The sequence below is a fragment of the Clupea harengus genome, chromosome 19, assembly GCF_900700415.2.
Source record: "Clupea harengus chromosome 19, Ch_v2.0.2, whole genome shotgun sequence".
Lineage (NCBI taxonomy): Eukaryota > Metazoa > Chordata > Actinopteri > Clupeiformes > Clupeidae > Clupea > Clupea harengus.
Window position 1 is genome coordinate 12,030,694 of NC_045170.1, and position 18,838 is coordinate 12,049,531.

Consider the following 18,838-nt stretch of genomic DNA (forward strand, 5'->3'; position numbering starts at 1 on the left):
ATGTATGCACATGCAAATTGTACTATTTTCTTGCACTGCAATATATTCCCAGATTCATTTCAAAACACTTAAGCAACCAATTAAGATTGATAGAATGCAGAAGTATACTAACAAACATCCTTACAACTGTTCCTTCGGAATGGTAGTATTATTGTTGGTTTAGACAGAAGTTCGTCTTTGACAAATAAAAACTACACACACCCACTAAAAATGTGAACAATGGTATGACTCGCATCACACATCGTCAGTGGGTGTTTGTCTTAAAACACTCACAATAAGAAAGGAAGTATGACTTAGGAACTAAGATTCAGTGAAAACTGAAACTGTAATGTGAGGGTGAAATCTTCTTTATACAGGTTGTCTGGCTAACTGATCATTTTAAAAACGGTAAGTGCCGTCAAATTGTAATATTTTTACAGCATAGCGATACACAATGAAATAAATGCCTACCATACAGTTTTAAATGACACTTTAAAATTACAACATGATTGTGTCCATTTGAAAGTTCACGACCACCTTTAATAGTAATTCTTCCTTGACAAAGGGAGTACTTATTCTTTACTTCTACATTTCATTAAAACAGAAATGAACAACTTGAAAATCCCCTCCAGAAACACAAGCCCCGGCTATGTATCAAGTGGCTTTTGCCTTTCTTGTGGCAATGATGAGCGTTGCTGTTTGTCGTAAGTAGATGTGGTTACATGGAGCCATCAAAAAGGGAATTTAACCACACAACCTTTTAAAATTACACAGTCATTTAAGCAAATGCTTTTCTCTAAAGCTACTTGAAATACAGTCCTACATTTTCATCAGTATATGTGCTCCCTGGGTTTCACACCCATGATCTTGGACTGGAATTTATAGCTCCTTGATCTTTTCCAGTTAAGTCACAGAAACTCTTTTCAGTGTTGTGCTGTTGCAATAAACCCTGGATACGTCAGATGTTTTAAAAACATTTTGGCTATAGCGTATTTATATAGCTCAACATAGTTTAAAAAGGTCAGATGCAGAAAGTAGCACCCATATATCCCATCATCTAAAAATGAAGATACTTTAAAGGAGGGATACATTTCAGGACGAAAGAATTTCAGTGCTGATCCTACTTCACGACAGTAATTATGTTGCACTGACGGAGGACTAACTGACACAGGGTGAAGGGAAACTCAAATGTCTAGTATGATGTCGTTAGGAGGAAATGTTACATTACTAATGCAGTTCACTTTGAAACTAGAGAGGACTGATTTAATGAATCTGAAATCAACACCACAACATAATTAGTCGTTATTAGTCGTAAAATTACAAAATGTCCCACTGCAAAAGAGCAATGCGTGCTACGTAAATGACACTTAAAGAATCTATCAAGTCAAAAGTGTTAAAAGCAGCATGTGCAGTGTTGTCGACACCTTTTCTGCTTCCTATATCTGATTAAAAGGACACCATTCGTGTACTTAACTCAAACCAATTCACCAAAATTAAGAGTGAATTTGCAGGCCAACCACACTGCATTCCTATTACAAAACCGGTCTCTACAAATGCAAAGCATTAGATTCAGAAAACGTCACTTGCTCGCTCGAATCAATGCCAGTTCCAAACACTCTTCACACACCCACTTTTCACAAAACGAAAGAGTAAGCAAGATTCGGTAAATGACAACTGCAACGAGAGGCTTCTGTGAAATAGTAAGATTGTTTCTCAGGTAGGCTATTATCTATGCATTCTATGTCAAGTTATCTGCTAGTAATACTTATTGGTTAAACCCATTACGTAGATGTTTTTATGTCTATGGTAGATGAACAACTTGAACGACCCAGACTGGAACATAAGGCCCGGCCAGGGCCCAGGTGGGGGTAACAGGTGGATATATGCCTTTCTGGTGCTCATACATACCATGGCCTTCACTGCTTTTCGTAAGTAGCCTACACTAAGTCCAAAACAATTTCCCTGGAAATAGTCTAAATTATCACAGAGGAAATGTGGGCATTCTGTCAGCTGAGAAGTAGTTTCACCAGTTATTTCCAGTGATGGTGGGCAAGTGGTCTGTTACAATAAAACCTTGCACCAAAAACATGATAATGTGGTGCTTTAACACCAGATGATTTTAAAATGCCACACATACACACCAAGTAAAGGGAGGTAGAAATCCATTTGTGTTAACTGTTTTCCCATCATCTGTACAGAATGGTATCGCACGGAGCTGGAACTGCAGCTAGAGAAGGAGCGCGGGCAACAGGCTTACCTAGGGCTGGTGCAGGAGAAGCTGATGGAGAGGCAGAGCATCTTCTGCAGCATGCTGGGGTCCATGGAGAAGAGGCTGGAGATTGAGAATGACCTGCTGGTAATAGCTCGTGAGCCGGCCCTTGCCTGGGCGGGCATGGAACACAGTCTCAGGAACATCTTTGAAAAAGACAAGACGTGTGCAGGGTGGTGGAATCGAGATAAGAGCAAGAACGGATGTCTGATGTGGTTCTATCTGGATTACTGGAAGATGCAGTTGAAAAAACAGATGGCTGAGGCGTCTCGGCCGGAAACACAGCCCACTGAGAAATATAAGATGTTGACCTAAATTATGTGACAGATTTGTGGTGATGAGGAACAATGGACCTCATTCTCGAACGCAGTTAAGAAATTTTTTTTTTTTAACTCCACTTACGAAGTTCCCGTGACAATTTTGGCATTCATGAAAGCTTTCGAAGGGATTTGTTCTAAGCTAAGAACAGAATTTAAGAACGCTGAAAAGCAGTCGTAGATAGGCCAGATTGGATTGCGCCCATGTTCTTAAGGGCTGAATTTGTGAGAAATCGTTGGTGATTGTGTTCACATCAATTCTCCCGACATCCTCGGATTTAAATAATTATAATAATAATAAATACGAGAATATTTGTATCATTAACAATTACGTTTCACATTTATAGTCATGATTCTACAAGGCATCGTGATGTCCTAAAATAAATAAAAGTAATACATGAACACTGCAAATGGCAGTGAATAAATAAATAAGCACTAAAATAATCCCTAAAGGCCCTCCTTCACAGTACAACATGTGCTGTCTGTAGCCCAGTTTTATTGATATTGGGAATTTGTATGTGTTTTGTTGTGGTGAGTTAAGTTTAGTTATTTTGGCTGGCTTGGTGCATGGGGAATTTTAGTTATACAAACATAGTAAGGGTGGCAGGATACATTAGTGCAGAACTAGCTGGCGACAGCCGCAACGCGCACCATATGCTGTACCCGGGATCCGTAAAGGCCCTCCTTCACAGTACAACATGCGCTGTCTGTAGCCCCCGTGGCCAACAAGAAGAGGTGAATAATGTTGCGACAGGTGATGGGTTTTTGATGCAATTATTCATATGGGATGCACTAAAGAGGAATGTGTTTAGTCTCAATTTGAATATGGAAAGGGTGTCTGCATCTTGGATGGAATCATTTTTATATTTACACCACTATATCAATAAAAAAAAATTGTATAAACCATAGTTTGTGTGTATATAACCTGGATTAAATTGATTTGCCCTGCAGAACTAATGTATTTTACTGTGAGCCGTTTCCCTTTTTGGTTTAGTATGTGACCAGTATCTATACATGAACCGCACATGCAAACAAGATTTAAAAAGGAATTAAACTTTGTGGTTCTGGTCAATTCCTTTTGGAGGATATATAGCGAGTCACTTCCCTTTAAAAGGTGAGCCTATTCAAGGCGAGAATGTTGAATAGGAAATTGTAATTAAAATAATTTACTTAATGAGTCTGTGGTAATTTAACAGTCATCATTTTTACCTCAGCAAGGCTAGCTCTCTTAAGCTTGATATCCTTGACTTGATGGTAGAATTACATTAAAAAGCAAAAAGGGGGCACTGCATCTGACTGCTTGTATAATGAGGATTCACCATTGGAGTCCCTTTGACAGTTACTTAACATGCAAACCAACCACAATTTCTCCTGGTAAAGTGCATACATTGCTTCAGTGTTTGCTTACTGTACACAGTGTATGCAACAATTCTGTCATAATAACCTGACAGAAAAATAATGACATTCATCCCAGTTACATAGCTAATTACAAAATGACTTGATGATGCTCCCAAGACACATACTGTCAATTGTATGTATAGAAATGCCAACTTCACAAACTACTCTGTTTGGATTACATGCTAAGTGCAATTCCCTCGCACTTGGACTTGGCAGTCCACGAGAAGATGATCTGGAAAGAGTTTCTAGCAAGATGTTTGCAACATTGTGTACATAAATTAATTATTGACTCCATAGGGGTCAGTTCAGCTACAGGGCCTGTAGAGGGCAGCACTGGCATTCATATATTAATTTGTTGAGGGAGACATTTTCAAGTCAGGGACACTGACAGTTCATGGTCAGAAACTGATAAATGTAAACATTTAAAAAAGAAAGCCAAGTTGGAATCACATAGATTTTTATTATTTTTTTTTCTACATCAGGATTACATTGTTATCTGGTGTGGTTATTAGAGGTGGACAACTGGACGTTATATCTTTGTGACTCCACAAGGACATCAAATGGGCTACTGTTTTGGAAGACCAGAGAAGGGCAGGAGGATGAGAAGGAGACGGTACCATCTCATTAACTAATAGTCCACAGTAATCGTGCGGCCTCAGAGTGTTCACTTACTCGTCCCATTCAGCGGGTCTTCTCCATCTTCCCCTGCCATACAAACAGCAGCCAATCCCCAGTGCCCTCTCTAAATATTGCAGCAGCTACTCTTTCTCCATACTGCTGACACCTTTGTAATCTATAAACCCAGGAGGCTGGCTCTAGTTGCACTAGACATTAGTCCCTCATCACCCCTGGGTATCAAAAAAAAAAAAAAGGTCACCCTATACACTGTAGCCAGGTTACCGTTGACATGAAACAACCGTTGTCCTGGTACCCGGAGACATGCTTCTTCCTACAGTGGTCTGCCTCAAGCAGCCAGCCGCAATCAACAGCATTACTTAGGGTTAAATGTATACATTTGTGTACAGATATAGTAGATCTATTTCTAATCATTTACAAGGATATATACATTCAAGATTTCCTGCAGGCAAGACATCTGCACAAAACATATCACTGTCACACTAATAACAGCAATATGTATTTATATGTACACATTATATTTATAAATATATATTTTTGCTATAGATGTGTATATGTGTGTGTGTATATATATATATATATATATATATATATATATATATATATATATATTTATATATATATATATAACATTTCTCCTTCTATCTAACCCAACAGATGAGACAGCTCATCATACTTTCTCCTAGTTGGCTGGAACAATGGAACAACAGAATGACAGCCGACTAGTATGGTTGAGGCCACCACAAAGTAATTTGCACAACTTCACGTTTCTATAGCAACACGATACAGCATAAAGAGAAGGGGACACAGCCTCAGATCGAACAGGAAGCAAGTATCAGCACAGAGGCGTGCCTCTGACAGGAATAGGATGCCATCATCACAGGTGTTCGGAGTATAGTCACTACAGTATGTGCTTCAGGACAGTGTGCTACATGTCATGAAAGGGCTGGTGGATGAAGGGCCACACCTTGCCTCATGCTACACTTTCACCTTTGTTTTAGTTTGTTTGGTTGCTTTTGCCTCATGGAGCAATTTCCCTTCATATCTTTTTTAATTTTAGTGCTTTGGTTTGTGATTGTGCACAAGGTCACTGGAAACGTAGACAATGCCACCTGTAATGGATATTCGTTTGGGGTGAGGGGGGGCATCGTGAGTCGAGGTTCTGGGACAGCAGCCACGTGTCGGCAGAGGACCAGAGCAGAAATGATGACATCTGCCCAAACCATCTTGTCTAAAAGGACCAACAGATGATCAGCACTCAAGTAATCCTGCAAACTCCTCGGGACGAGAGAAGCTTCAATTCCCTCGCACTTGGACTTGAGTCCCACACACAAAGCAACACAAATGGATGGAGAGCGAGGGCAGAACCCACAAGGAGCTCTTGCGCTCTTGATGAGTGGGTCTCCGAGGAGCCAGGAGAGTGATGTGTGATTCAGGCCTGGGAGGTTGCTGATATACTCTGGGGCCCCAGATGAGCCTTTTATTTGTACAGAGTCTGAGGAGCCGCGTGGGAGGCGTGGCTTACTCAAATGACCAGATTTCAATGTCCTGCACAACAAAGTCCTCTTTCTTGGAGAGCATAGGGTTGCCAAATGTCTTGCAGGAATGACTCCGACCACGATAGAGATCGCCGTCCAGCCACAGACCAATTTCACCCCTAAACACAGAAAGGCATCCAAGTGAGTTTGGAGAAACAAGTCTATATACACACAGTAAAAACATTTTTTTGCGTACTGAACAGCATGGAACAATTGAGTAATAGCCTGATGACAGAATAAGCTACAAGATAAGAGATGTTCCAACTTACCCACCACCTCCAAATGCTAAGGAATCCATGTCTCCTTTCATAAAAAACATGTTGTCCCCAGTCCATTTGAACACCTAAAAAAAAAAAAGCACATTAACTCTATTAACAACATTAGTGGAAAGAGGAAAAAAAAGGTAAGCCTCTAATTCCAATATTCTAGACCCTTTAATTCCAAACTTCAGGTCATGAAGCTACACTGCAGGTGCTTCCTCACCTCAAAGTCTGGACAGAAGGTGAAGAGGAATGTCTCTCCCGTACCATAGAAGCCATCGCTGACCTTAAAGGGCTCAGAAGCCAAAGCTCCAAAAACCTGCCAACAAGAAACCGTTTATACCACAACTCAGGGTTACAAAGCAAAAACTCAACTGATTTGGTTGGCTTGCATTAGAAATGCCGAGGAACATTTTCATACCTGCCCATCGTTGTCTTTAATGACCATAAGCACTGGAGAGTCTAATCCCTGCATAATGCGGTACAGGGTCTTGATGCTCATGCCATTTTTGGACGTACTGAAGGCCAAGGTCCATGGATACCCTATTGTCCGAGGGGGCAGGTTCTTTGCAAGCTGGAGATGGCACATTACAACATCTTTAGAGGGTACCAAATGTGCAGTATGATTGTTGAATTACTATAGACTACTAGTAAAATGTGTGCTAGCGGGAATGTTTGTAAATCTGTAAAATATACAGACAAGGTAAGCCTTGAGTGTGTGCAAGTAGTGTCACTCCAAGTTGAACTGAATTGATTAAGTAAAGCTGATGGAATGCTCCAAGAATGGTCAGAAGGATGGATGCAAAAAAATAAAAAAAGCCCTTCTCACCTTCTCAATTTGTTCAGTCTGCAGCAGATCACTCGGGTCACTCAGGTTGGGTCGGAACACCTCTGGTTCTGGCTCAGTCTTTGCACTCGGACTTTGCTTGGAGTTGACCTCCGCCTTTGTGGTGATCTGAGGACATAGGTCATAAATCCATTCAGCAGGTGGGCAGTGGTATGGCACATACGCCCAAGAGTCTCAGGCTGAAGAGGAGAGATAGAAGGAGAGGAAGGGGGAGGGGGCGCAAGGGGAAGGGTTTGAAAGCAAACGTCACTCAGCATGGGATGCTATGAGAGCTCAAAGTCTGAGGGCAAGTCTGGGGAGGAAAGGGGAGAGTGTCAAATCTACATCAGCGACTTGTCACACGCAGCACGGATGTAGATTGGGAAGAGCAGCGTTTGGGGCCGCACTGCCATGCTGGAGGGTTCTGTTGCTATCCCTGGCTTAAGGATTTTCATCTCTGAAGCGGGTACAGGGTTTAAAGGGGTACAGGGCAAGAGGAGCAGGATAAATGGCAAAGCAAACCAAAGGCAAATATCCAAGAAGCACAGGAAATTAAAACATTCCCTGTTCAACATTTTGATTTTGAAAAATAACTCAGTTAATTGTGTATCTTGGGAATGTCTTCTATGCTTGTTTGAGATACTGTGCCAGGTTAGATTTTCACTCTTGGATGTTTGCACCATGTCCAAGCTGATGGTTATGGTATTAAGTGTTAGTGCTAAAGACCACACAGCTTACTATAAAATGTTAGTGGGCAGAAAACGGTTACAGAGGTAGATGGAAAACCCCTTTCAACCCTGTCAATCAACCCCGCAGTCTATCGTCAATCCTCTAAATATGCAGACTGGTTATAAAGTCGGCACTGCACTTCATGGCCGCCTCTTCCCAGCTGAGACAGGAAACAGTCCAATAACTGCAGTGCTGAATCTATTCCAGTTCCCTGACCTCTACTGTTAATGGGATAATCTATCTCCCTTACAGTCGCACAGCTTGTAAACAGTCTAGCTGTGTTCTTATGTTAACATTACCATAACACAAAACCACATTTTTTTTCTGTGCCCTGCCTCCCACCCGTGTTAAGTCAACAACCAAAAAGAATTTGGATGGCTGGGGGAATGCGCATCAAGGAATGAATGAGGGAGTTGTTTATTTATTTGGTTCTGAAAGAGAAATCAATCGGTGCTCTTTTGGCATTTCAAACTTCTGGCCAATCTCAGAGTTCCACTGTCTACACAAAGGCCAAAGCAGTCTGCTAATGAGAGAAGCCCGTGCCCCCCCCCAAATATTTTATCCATGCTCTCCGGAGCACTTTAATTCGCTAACGAGGCCAAATGCAGGCTGAATGTTACCCGAGCAACATGCCATTAAAAGGATCCAAAAATGTTTTTATACCCAGTGCTCCCATAAACAAGCTATTAAATACGGGCCGTACACTGGCCGCATGTTGAAGATGGGCTCTAGTCACTTCGACATGCCCATCATTAGCAGACTGCGAGGGTCAATGCATGAGCGCAGTGGAACTGGGCGGGCACCTGTAAGCGTTTGCAGAGCGAACGCAGATCCTCGCTGTTTAGTGCGTCAATCCGCCGGTAGTACTCAGCCACCGACACTACCTGTTACAGAGATAGGAAGAGCAGTGTGATGATACATCTGTCTGCCCTGAGACCATAGTGAGTTAAGGGGCCCATTGGAGAAGGACAGGCCAGTGTTAGAAAAAAAAACAGGTAGAGCCTTCAATCATTTGAAACCACAACCAATGTTCCCATCCCTTCAGCAGTACCAGCCACTCATTTTTGGAGAGGTGTAGGGTTTTGCTGCGATTACAAGATGGGGGTTACATATTGTGATTAACAGTTAGTAGTAGCTTGCCGTGGTTATGCGTCCTTAGTAAGTACATTGATTAAGGCATTAGCATGAAGTTAACCTTTAGGACAGAGCACCAATCAAGCACAGTTTTCCAGCAAGGGAACAGAACATGAGGCTTCAGTGTTAGAGCTCTTTCCCCCATATGGCAACAGTTGTGCCAAGTCATCTGCAGAATCCCATGGAGCTGTCTGGTCAGGACATGGTTCCTCCTCCCTCTCTTGGGAGCAAAAATGGGTAGGGTGACAGCTGGGTCACTCCCCCTGTACTTATGAGTAACCACAGAGGGCTAATGTGGACTAAATCAGTTTAATCTAAAGAGATCGCCATGATAAAATCCACCACACAACAGACAGAAAGCAGACGTGTATGTCCAACCCCAAGAGTTAGGCTACACCGTACATATGAAACATGTATCCCAAATTCCAGATCCATTTCAAACAACAAGAAAATACCTTATGGCCAGATACTGCTCAATATGTGAGTGAAGATGGTCACCCGCGCACAAAGCTCAAGATGCGCATAAACAAACATATCCGAATGTACATTAAATACATAAATAAATAAATGAATTAGTTAAGAAATAATAGGCTACATCATCTAAAACCTACAAATCAGTAGTTCAACTTGCTATACACCCGTTTTTAGATCCGCCAAGCTTAACATACTTACAAGCGAATCTATGGACGGTAATGACTTCTTAAAATCAATCATTACGACTTGTCATGATTGGCGTTTTGGCTGAATTACACATACTTTTCAAAATACCCGTAATAAAGAATAATTAGTGTTTGCGAGGTCCACACTTCGTGTAAAGTGTTCCTCGTGCGAACGCAGTGATTGCAGAAGATCACCTCCAACTCCCGAGGGAAATGCTCGTTCTAACATGCTGAAAGTTGGCGATGCCGCTCCCAGAGTCAGCCCGAGGCGATCAATTCTGATCTGGAACATTTGCTTACTTGCACAACCTTATATTTGCATGTAGCCTATAAGTTACACGGTTTTGGGAAAGGAAGCGCCATGATGCCATGCTTCCTATGTTAGATCACGCAAAGCTGTATAGCCAAACCCTACACCCAGCGTAAACCACTGATACTGTGCTAAGATACAATATAACCACACATCAGACTACTTGGACGCAACTATGAGATAGAAACACAAGAACGCCAGTATTACCAAGCCAAAGCTGTACTTAGGTGTCAGTTGCGGTCCTTCTTTGATTCTTCTGGAGAAAAACATGGTAATGCAAGGTGGCTCCTTGACATAAATATTATCCTGAGTCAAGTCATCCAGTGGTAGACTACGCTAAACTCTTACAGGCGACACGGACAGAAACAAACCCTGGATTTAAACGGGCCCCTGCAAGGCGATGTCTGGATCAGTCATGAACCAATAGGAATCCAAGATAAGAGATTACTCATCTCCAATTCGTCGCTTATTTAATGAAGACTACAATTTGGTCACTCGCGACGGCAGAAACAAATCTATTTTCTATCTATGCATCATTCTCGATAAACGTTTCATTTCGCAGGCAAGTCCATATAAAAGTTTAGTTAATTTTATATTTAGGGCATTTTTAATACAAAATATATCACTGATTGAGTTTCTTATACCCAAGGTAACACTATTTTATCCCATTATTAATATACATATACATACATACACTATTTATACACTTAACATTTAAAAAACACATGAATACTATAAATGAGCCCCTACCACAACCTACTGATTTAATGATACAAGTTTACCCAATTCTAACATGGAATTTCAAGCCAGAGGGTGATGACTTCAGTCAATATCTATCAAACTTTTTTTAGGCTTATTGTGTAACATCTCAGTTTGGACAAACAGAACAATGTGATGTAAGGGGCACGCAACAGTGGATTGGAGAGACAGAAACAGACCAGATTCAATTATAGAGGAAATGTATATGTATGAGTCACTACCAAGTCATGCATCTTCCTCATCCCAAAGCACAGCACTGAGACGTGAAGACATCGCTACATACCGTTTGAATGCATCCTTTCAAGAGAAATGATGTCTTTATACATAAAAAAAGAACTAAAACAAGATATTTAATTGACACTGACAGACAACAAAAGCGTTCATGCGGTCAAACAGGCATAAATATGTGCATAAACATAGCAGATCATCCATATTTGCAGGCATCCACTCTCACCACAGAGCTCAGTTAAAGCTCTAACTGCGGCGTAAATCACTACGTTTAATGGGATTGTTGAGGCACAAACAGGCAAATTAGACATCTCAATAATAAATAACAAAACAAGATTAAACCACAGTCAAACTGATATTGATAACACAAATCACACAGTTATATATAGATATAACACAACACATATATGCACACATCATATATAAATTGCAACAAAATTAAATAACAGGCAAGACGATGAGTTGCAATACACAAGTGACACAGACAGCTAGCTGTTTACACTGGATAACAGGGGGAGTGGATAGGAGAAGCATGTCTGCATCACTCTTACCTCCCACTCCTTGGCTGTGATGTCAGCCGGCGGCTTCTCCTCTCCGTCCTCCGGTTCAGTGCTTTTTTTCACGACTACGAAGCCCGGCTCGCGGGTCACACCGCTCTCACCGTACATGTCAGGGGTCCACTGGACAAAGAATGAGAACAGGTGGTCCGACCTGGACACAAGAAGGGGACGGAGAGGGACTCCAGTCAGTCGTATGGGTTCCGAGGAGGGTAAAAACAACGACTTTGTCAGATCAAATGCAGCCAATCTAATAGACTGTGTGCTTACTGTCAACAAGATCTTAATGGTTGCTCAAATGGGACTGGATCTGATTTGGTATGAATCCACCCACTCATGGTATAGCCTAATGGCCGAGTACATTAATAGTGAACTAGATGACACTTAAGAGACATTTTTGTTCCCAGCATTATTTCAGTGTTGCACCATGCTACAAATCTGTACTCAACACAGACACAGTTGAAAGCGACGGTCTGGTCTTCCGGACTCAGGTAAGGAACACACGATTCCCTGATGACTCTAAAATCATGTGGTCAAAGAGAGCGGGAGAGAGCTCAGGGAGCAAGGAGGCCGGCTCGGTCACACACAGTTTGGACCAGTGCCAGCCTGCCGGTTCCCTAAAGCTAGACTTGCTAAGTAGCGCTATGAAATGTCCACTACACTGTGTATGGCATGGCCTGACCATTGTAGTGCACTGCACGCACAAACAGGCAAACACACAAACACATCTTCCGGGTGGCCACACAACTGGGTCAGCCTGCAGCAAAAATCATAATCTGCAATGTCTTCACCAAAAAAGACTGCGACAAGGGGTCTGTCTGATTTGGCCCATTATATTTAACACATTATATGTACCGGCACGACTACAAAAGAACTAGGCAACATGTTCCCAGAAACGGTGCAGAAATGATTGGTGTTTACATTACTGTCTGGGTGAGGTGAATACTGGAACATGGGGCCAGTGGCTACAATCCATATTTTCACTCCTGTCAAGTTATGGCTAATGAAAGGGAGCTTTGTTCAGAGTGTGCAGTTTCAATGAAAAAAATGTCTTGTGCAATTTATTTACCCCACGTAAACATGATGGGACTTCACAAACTGACCCGTAATGCAATTATACTGTTATGGCAAATTAAATCGAGATTCACTGTCCTAGAAAAGAAAAAGAAAAAAAGGCCATACTGCGTCTGTGCCTAATCTACTTTGAGGAGGAACATGTGAAGCCTCTCCGCGTCAATCTCAGAGTCCATTAGGAAGCACTGATAAAGAATATTCCAACTGATACGACTTAAGGGACTCACGGGAGAAGTCAGAGTCAGTCAGTGAGACATTTCTCCCATGGATTTCTCCCACTGCATGACCCTGTGATGCTTTTGGCTACAGTGTAGCACTCAATGCCGTAATCAGTGAAAAAGCACACATTGACAGTTCCTATTATATAAACGGCACCAGTATTTTATGATCTTTTATGATCATTGTCATTCCACATTGAACAATGCGTCACCAAGGTCCCCACTGTTTGATTGCTTCCTCTTCTATGTTTGACATGGAAGACAGTGTTGCTGTGAGCAGGAATGACCTTGATATACTTTTCTGTTTCCATCTTGGCTAACGACAGATGGACTAAAGACTATGGCTCTCTGTAAACGTTTGGGTAACTGGGCCAAGCAGGAAGTCTCCAGAGCACTGGCAAGATGAGTGCTTTTTTTTGGGGGGGGGGGGGGGGTTACAAGAGTATGCGTCACCTGGCCTTGAGGCCGACAGTCTGGACTTAAGTGGAGTTGAGTCTGGAGCTTGTGCTATAAACAGCGCACTCACCTCTCAGGCGGGACGGCGAACCAGTACTCATGCTTGCGGTCCCTCTGGGCGTACTGCTGCATGGAGGCGCTGGCGTGGGACAGAAATGTCTTCCGCATGGCCTTGCCCACCCGCAGGCACAGGAACTTGTGAGACTGGGCCTTCCGCTTCTCCTTGGCCTCCGAGAGTCCTAGGACAGGAAGCACAGATTGGGTTGGCCCACCAGTGCCAGAAAGACCTGACAGGGTAGCTGAACACCAGCAGCATATTATGCAATAGCAAAATTGGGGCTCTAAAATAACCAGTAAGGAAGACTGCAGTAAGTGTTTGTATAAGCAAATACAGCATGTCAGCGCACAGGATGTGGGGCAGTCTACAATCCATGTCAATAACAAGATTAAAGAATCATACGATTATATTTTTTGAGCATTGTTACTGTAATACAATTACATCTAAAAAAAAATATGAAAGTCTTCACTTCAGTAATCTCGAGTGTGCAACTGCAATCTCCTCATTTGCCTGCCTCAGAGGAGAATGCATTGAACTCATTAGCCTACGTCTCTGTAATCACTGCTCCAGGATAAACAGCAAATCAATTTCAAGGCCATTCCTCCACCGAAACAAGGCCCCACTGCGAAATTAAGCAGCTTCTCTTAATTTGAACAGACCTTGAGAGCGAATGCATCCCATGATCCCTTTCAGTTTCAGAGGCATAACGCAACCCGTATCTCACAGCATCATATCAATGAACACATTGTAGATCTTTACAATTAAAATGCTAAATCTGTCACTGCCCGTTCATACTAATGTAAACAATCTCCCATTAAAGGTTTATGTTTTCTGTGGATAATAAAATAAGTTTGAAACAAGAGTGTCACTTTTGAATAATGGCCAGTTCTGTTTGGTCATTGACATTCCAATGGATAACTAATTTCGTGCTGCACTGACAAGCAAGTCTTGACATGAGAGTGAGCAGATCATAGAGTAGTTGATTTTTAGGTAAATTACCCCTTTTATTTCACAGATTTCGGCATGGCCTGCTGGTATGTTGGACAATTCCCAAAACCAACCATTCACAGTAAAGGGCCTCTATATAGGACAATCTTTAGTTAGAAGAAGCACTGGGCAGTTAAAGGTCAATAAAATAAACCTTTCCTTTCTGTACTCCTGAACCAGTTGTTTATTGGCTAGAAAAGGGTATAGCTCGGTACGAGCCACTTTATTTCCCATTTACCGAGCCGGTGCACATTTTACAGGACTTTTTTATTTGAGCCCAGACACTGAACAAACAGCTAGAGGAACGCAAGGAGAATTTCATTGAATTTGATAAATAAAGTCTAATAGATTGGACTGTACCTTTAGCCAAAGAGAGGGTTAGAAACCACAAGGTAATGGGAAAATGTTGTACCTTCTTCTGCACCTTGACCTTTATCTGTCCCATCAGGATTGGCTGGTGTTGTCTCGCTGGCGCTAACCTGACTACTTTCCTTATGCTCACTGGCTGGTTGCATAGTGTGGCTGTCCCCTCGCTGCCCGAGTTCCTCCTTGCCTCCAGAGGGCGCTAACTCGGTGCCACTTCCTCTCTCCACTTCCGGTTCTGAGGAAGGTAGGTCCGCTGCTACTGTGTCTGAGCTCTGCGACTCCGAAGGGGTACGAGAGCCGACCCCTGTCCCATCACCTGGCATAACGGGCCCCTTTCCTGGAGTGTCCGGTCCTGCAGCGACAGTCCCAGATGAGCTTTTACTGTCCCCAGTGCTGCTGTCTCTCCTGCTGCTCTGCCGTTCCACCGGTGTCCCCTCCTTTGCCCAGGCTCCTCCCGCGCCCTCCCCTGCGGTCCCTGGGGTGGACGGCTCCGCCTGGTTGATGGTCTGCACGGATTCGGAGGAGGCGCCGGAAGACTTGTGGCGTTGCAGCTCGTCGGAGGAGGGCGACAGCTCGGACTCGGTGAAGACGTCCTCGGAGAGAGAGGCCTCGGTGCTGCGCGGCGCCGTGCTGGCGCTGTCGTTGCCCGCATCGCGCAGGCGCTGGGCAACCTCCTCTGCGTTCCCGCGGCCCGTCCGCTTCACGTGGCTCACCTCTGGCACCAACTCATCCAGCTCCAGATCACTGCAGAGTTCAAAACAAAGATTAGACAGTCTGAGCTAATCCCTTCCAGCTCTGATCTATCCAAGCCAGTTTGCTTCAGTTTATTGAAAGATTCTATTCCATTTAGCCACTTTGAACTCAATTCAGTTAAGTCTAGTTTTATTCTATTTAAATAAATAATATTAGGTTGTGCTCCGAAGGCTTTCCGAGTTGCTTCAGAAAAACTAACATCTCCCTAGACTGAAATATAAAATTGTAAATTTTGAAAGTGGGAAGCTCCAAGATACAAAGGCAATAGTAGTCATCATTTACTAATCTAACGGGATTTGATCAAGGCCAAAGTGATAATCCGTCAATCAGACTTCTGAGAGACTGGAGATCGCAGTGTCAGGTCAGAACTAGAATGCCATAGAACTGTGTCAGGCCATAAGCCTGGATATTCTAAATAGCTGGTAAAGCATTTGAAGATTTCAATTAAAAAGGACTTTCTGTATAAGGACTTTCTGTATAAGGACAAGGATAATTCATTCTTGTGAAACTGGTTCAACCTCACAACCTCCTCTTGAAAAGCTTTGACCTAAAACATTCTATTCCCAACAATATTTTTTTTGTCATGGCTGGAAACCTATTCATTCAATTTCTCAGCCCAGCAGCCAGAAAAACGACTGTGGCAGTGGGGACATTATGGGTGGTGATATGGTCCACTTAAACAGCGTTCAGTCCAGGAACAACCTAAAAACACTACCATGTCCTTTATGTCATGGCTGGATCAACCTGACAGGTACTCGCTGGGAATCCGTCCCCTTGGTATATCGCTTATTACATATTCCTACAGAACTAGTTGTACTAAAGCCACAGTTGCTAATTACGACAACGGATAATCAGCCAAGCTACTCTGTGCCCCCCCCCCCATTTATCAGTGGTAACAGTTGTGTACAGAAATAGGTGAACTGCTAAATCTAGCACAAAGCACCTCTTCTCATATGACACTGACGTCTTTTAACACATGGCCCCTGACGACCAAACCTAATAAGGCAAACTGAACTCACTGAGGCACAAACTCGCGCATCCTGGTGTCTGTCACTTCGCGACGCATGGCGGCCGACACCAGCTCCTCCAGCGGGCACATGATGCCGTACTCCTCACAGCCGCGCTCCTGCACCAGCACGTCCGCCTTGTGCGGGTCGAACATGATGTTGTTGGGCGTCACCAGCAGCACCCCGCTCACTACGCCCTGGTGTGGCGAGGAGAAATGGGGCCAAAGCAGAGGGGAAATGAAAGAGACAAATAAAATAAACTAAGATAAAATAAACAGTGTTAGAATGTGGGTGTGGAGAACATAAGGGGAACGATAATGTAGACCAAGAAATCCAGGTCCTTAACATTTCTTAAAAATACACTTAATTACATCCCAACATTCTCTGACACTATGCTTTACTATCAATTAATGTGAATTAATTCAAATTTCTTCTACATATCTGGTAGCCAGCCCCTTAACTATTCCTAAATCCATGTGCAAATCTACTGACTACTCCCTAAATAATTTGCTTAAAATAACATAAACAATGAAAAAACAGGACAGAAATACAAAACACAACACAATAATTAGAGATTCTAAACAATGAGAGAGAAGTGAAAGAGTGAGCCCAGAAAGCGTCCCATATGTACGAAAAATCGCCATAAAACAGTGGCACACCCCTAGAAAGAAAGGGGACCTGAAGGGCAGACAGAGCACATGTTGGTAGCAGATCACAGACTGCCTCACCTTGCCATCAGTGATGTACTTGCAGTTGATCTTCAGGAACTTCTCAGTGAGAGCCTCCTCCTCCTCAGACGTGGACGAGACCACCCGCACGGGCCGTGGCAGCGGGTGGGCGGGCGACGGGGGAACATTCCGGCGATGCGTCTCGTTGGAGTCCTGCAGGGGAGAGGGAACGGCCAGGAGAGCGTTCAGAGAGAGACGTCTGCGGGCCGTCATGCAGACACTGACTACCGGCCCGGGGATCATGACAACAAAAGGAGCCGACAACCATACAGGTTCAGCGCCCAGTTAAAAATGCAGAGCTCTATACTACAGAGGCAGTGGCTGCGATAACAACAACAAACCTTTAACACAGAGAGAGAGAGAGAGAGGGGGGGGGGGGGGTGGTGAGTGTGAGAGAGAGAGAGAGAGAGGGGGTGTGAGTGAGTGAGAGAGAGGGGGTGTGAGTGAGTGAGAGAGAGGGTGAGTGAGAGAGAAAGAGAGAGAGAAAGAGAAATAGAGAGAGAGTCCCAGGTGGGCTCATTGCAATGAAAAGGCCTGACAGGAAGAGGTCCCCAGGGAAAGGGGAGCCTTTCGCAAGCGCTAATCAGCTGAAGCTATAGGATAACCATGTGACCTGCTCTCTGTTCACCCGTCGCTGAAAGGAGAGAAATAAGCAACGTGTCTGTTTCGCACAAGCCTTCACCCCTGAAGCAGACACGTATAGACACACACCATTGCATACACACACACACACACACACACTAGGGGTTCCAGTAAGCGACAGCCACTGAGGATGAGCAACTTCTGAACCTCCTCGTCTGGTTTGGTCCAGGTCCAAACCCATTGGTCATCTGTCAGATTTCCCTGCTTCACTCCAAAAGCCTGCTCTCAGTGTCGCCACAGCATGGATTCAAACGGGTCAATTTCAAACAAGTAAGGGCCGTGAGCAACGTGGAAACGTTACATGCCTGTGCGTACAAAACACAGGAAACCTTAATGTCTGTTTTACGTGTTTTTTTGGTTAAAATCACTACCCTTTAAAATGGCATTTTAACGGCCTGTGCCCAAATCTACGTAGGGAGCACTTAGTAAACACAATAACACTTACTCTAATTCAACCTACTCCCGAGATCTTCTGACCTTCACTAAGCCAATTGCGTAACGCGGACCAAAACAAATCTGATTTGTGACTATGCCAAAGCGTCTGCACTCATGACCCGATCCAAAGGGAACCAAAGTGGTGGGGTGATGAGATCCAAGTCACAGATCAGTAGCCCCCCCCGCCCCCCCATCCCCCCTTTCAGACAGAGGCCTCTTTCAGGTGGGGCCGGGTGCTGTGGCGCATAGAGGTGCCGTGTTGAGGGAGATGACCCACAAGCTTTGGGGAAGAAAAACAAACAGCCCCGAGTTGTTATTACCGTCAACAAGAGCGAGAGCGAGAGGGAACTGTTGGCTGTTAGCGGGCACGCTGGTAAGACCAGGGGCCTGGCAGCGAAAACGAGCTGCATTCCGGTCCCCTAATTGAGTGTCCCTGGTTTTTAATTGCTTAATCGCTTTCATACATAGTCTAGTGTCAGTAACGGAGATGTTTTACTCTTTAGCCCGGCAGAATG

The 18,838-nt window shown here is 43.7% G+C and overlaps 1 protein-coding gene across 3 annotated transcripts in view; it reads right to left on the reverse strand.

Moving 5' to 3' along the window:
* Positions 1-5,652: 5,652 nt before the first annotated feature.
* Positions 5,653-18,838, reverse strand: part of oxr1b (oxidation resistance 1b) — a 69,130-nt gene continuing 55,944 nt past the window's right edge. For 2 of the 3 annotated variants that reach the window (XM_031586411.2, XM_031586412.2), the window contains 11 exons: positions 17,247-17,399; positions 16,531-16,715; positions 14,805-15,502; positions 13,418-13,586; positions 11,594-11,753; positions 8,756-8,836; positions 7,227-7,352; positions 6,819-6,971; positions 6,621-6,716; positions 6,407-6,480; positions 5,653-6,256 (listed from right to left, as the gene is read on the reverse strand). In XM_031586411.2, coding sequence (XP_031442271.1) covers positions 6,121-6,256; positions 6,407-6,480; positions 6,621-6,716; positions 6,819-6,971; positions 7,227-7,352; positions 8,756-8,836; positions 11,594-11,753; positions 13,418-13,586; positions 14,805-15,502; positions 16,531-16,715; positions 17,247-17,399 — 2,031 coding nt within the window. In that variant the 3' untranslated portion in view covers positions 5,653-6,120. The remainder of the gene's footprint in view (positions 6,257-6,406; positions 6,481-6,620; positions 6,717-6,818; positions 6,972-7,226; positions 7,353-8,755; positions 8,837-11,593; positions 11,754-13,417; positions 13,587-14,804; positions 15,503-16,530; positions 16,716-17,246; positions 17,400-18,838) is intronic. The other variant, XM_031586413.2, reaches the window with a different exon arrangement.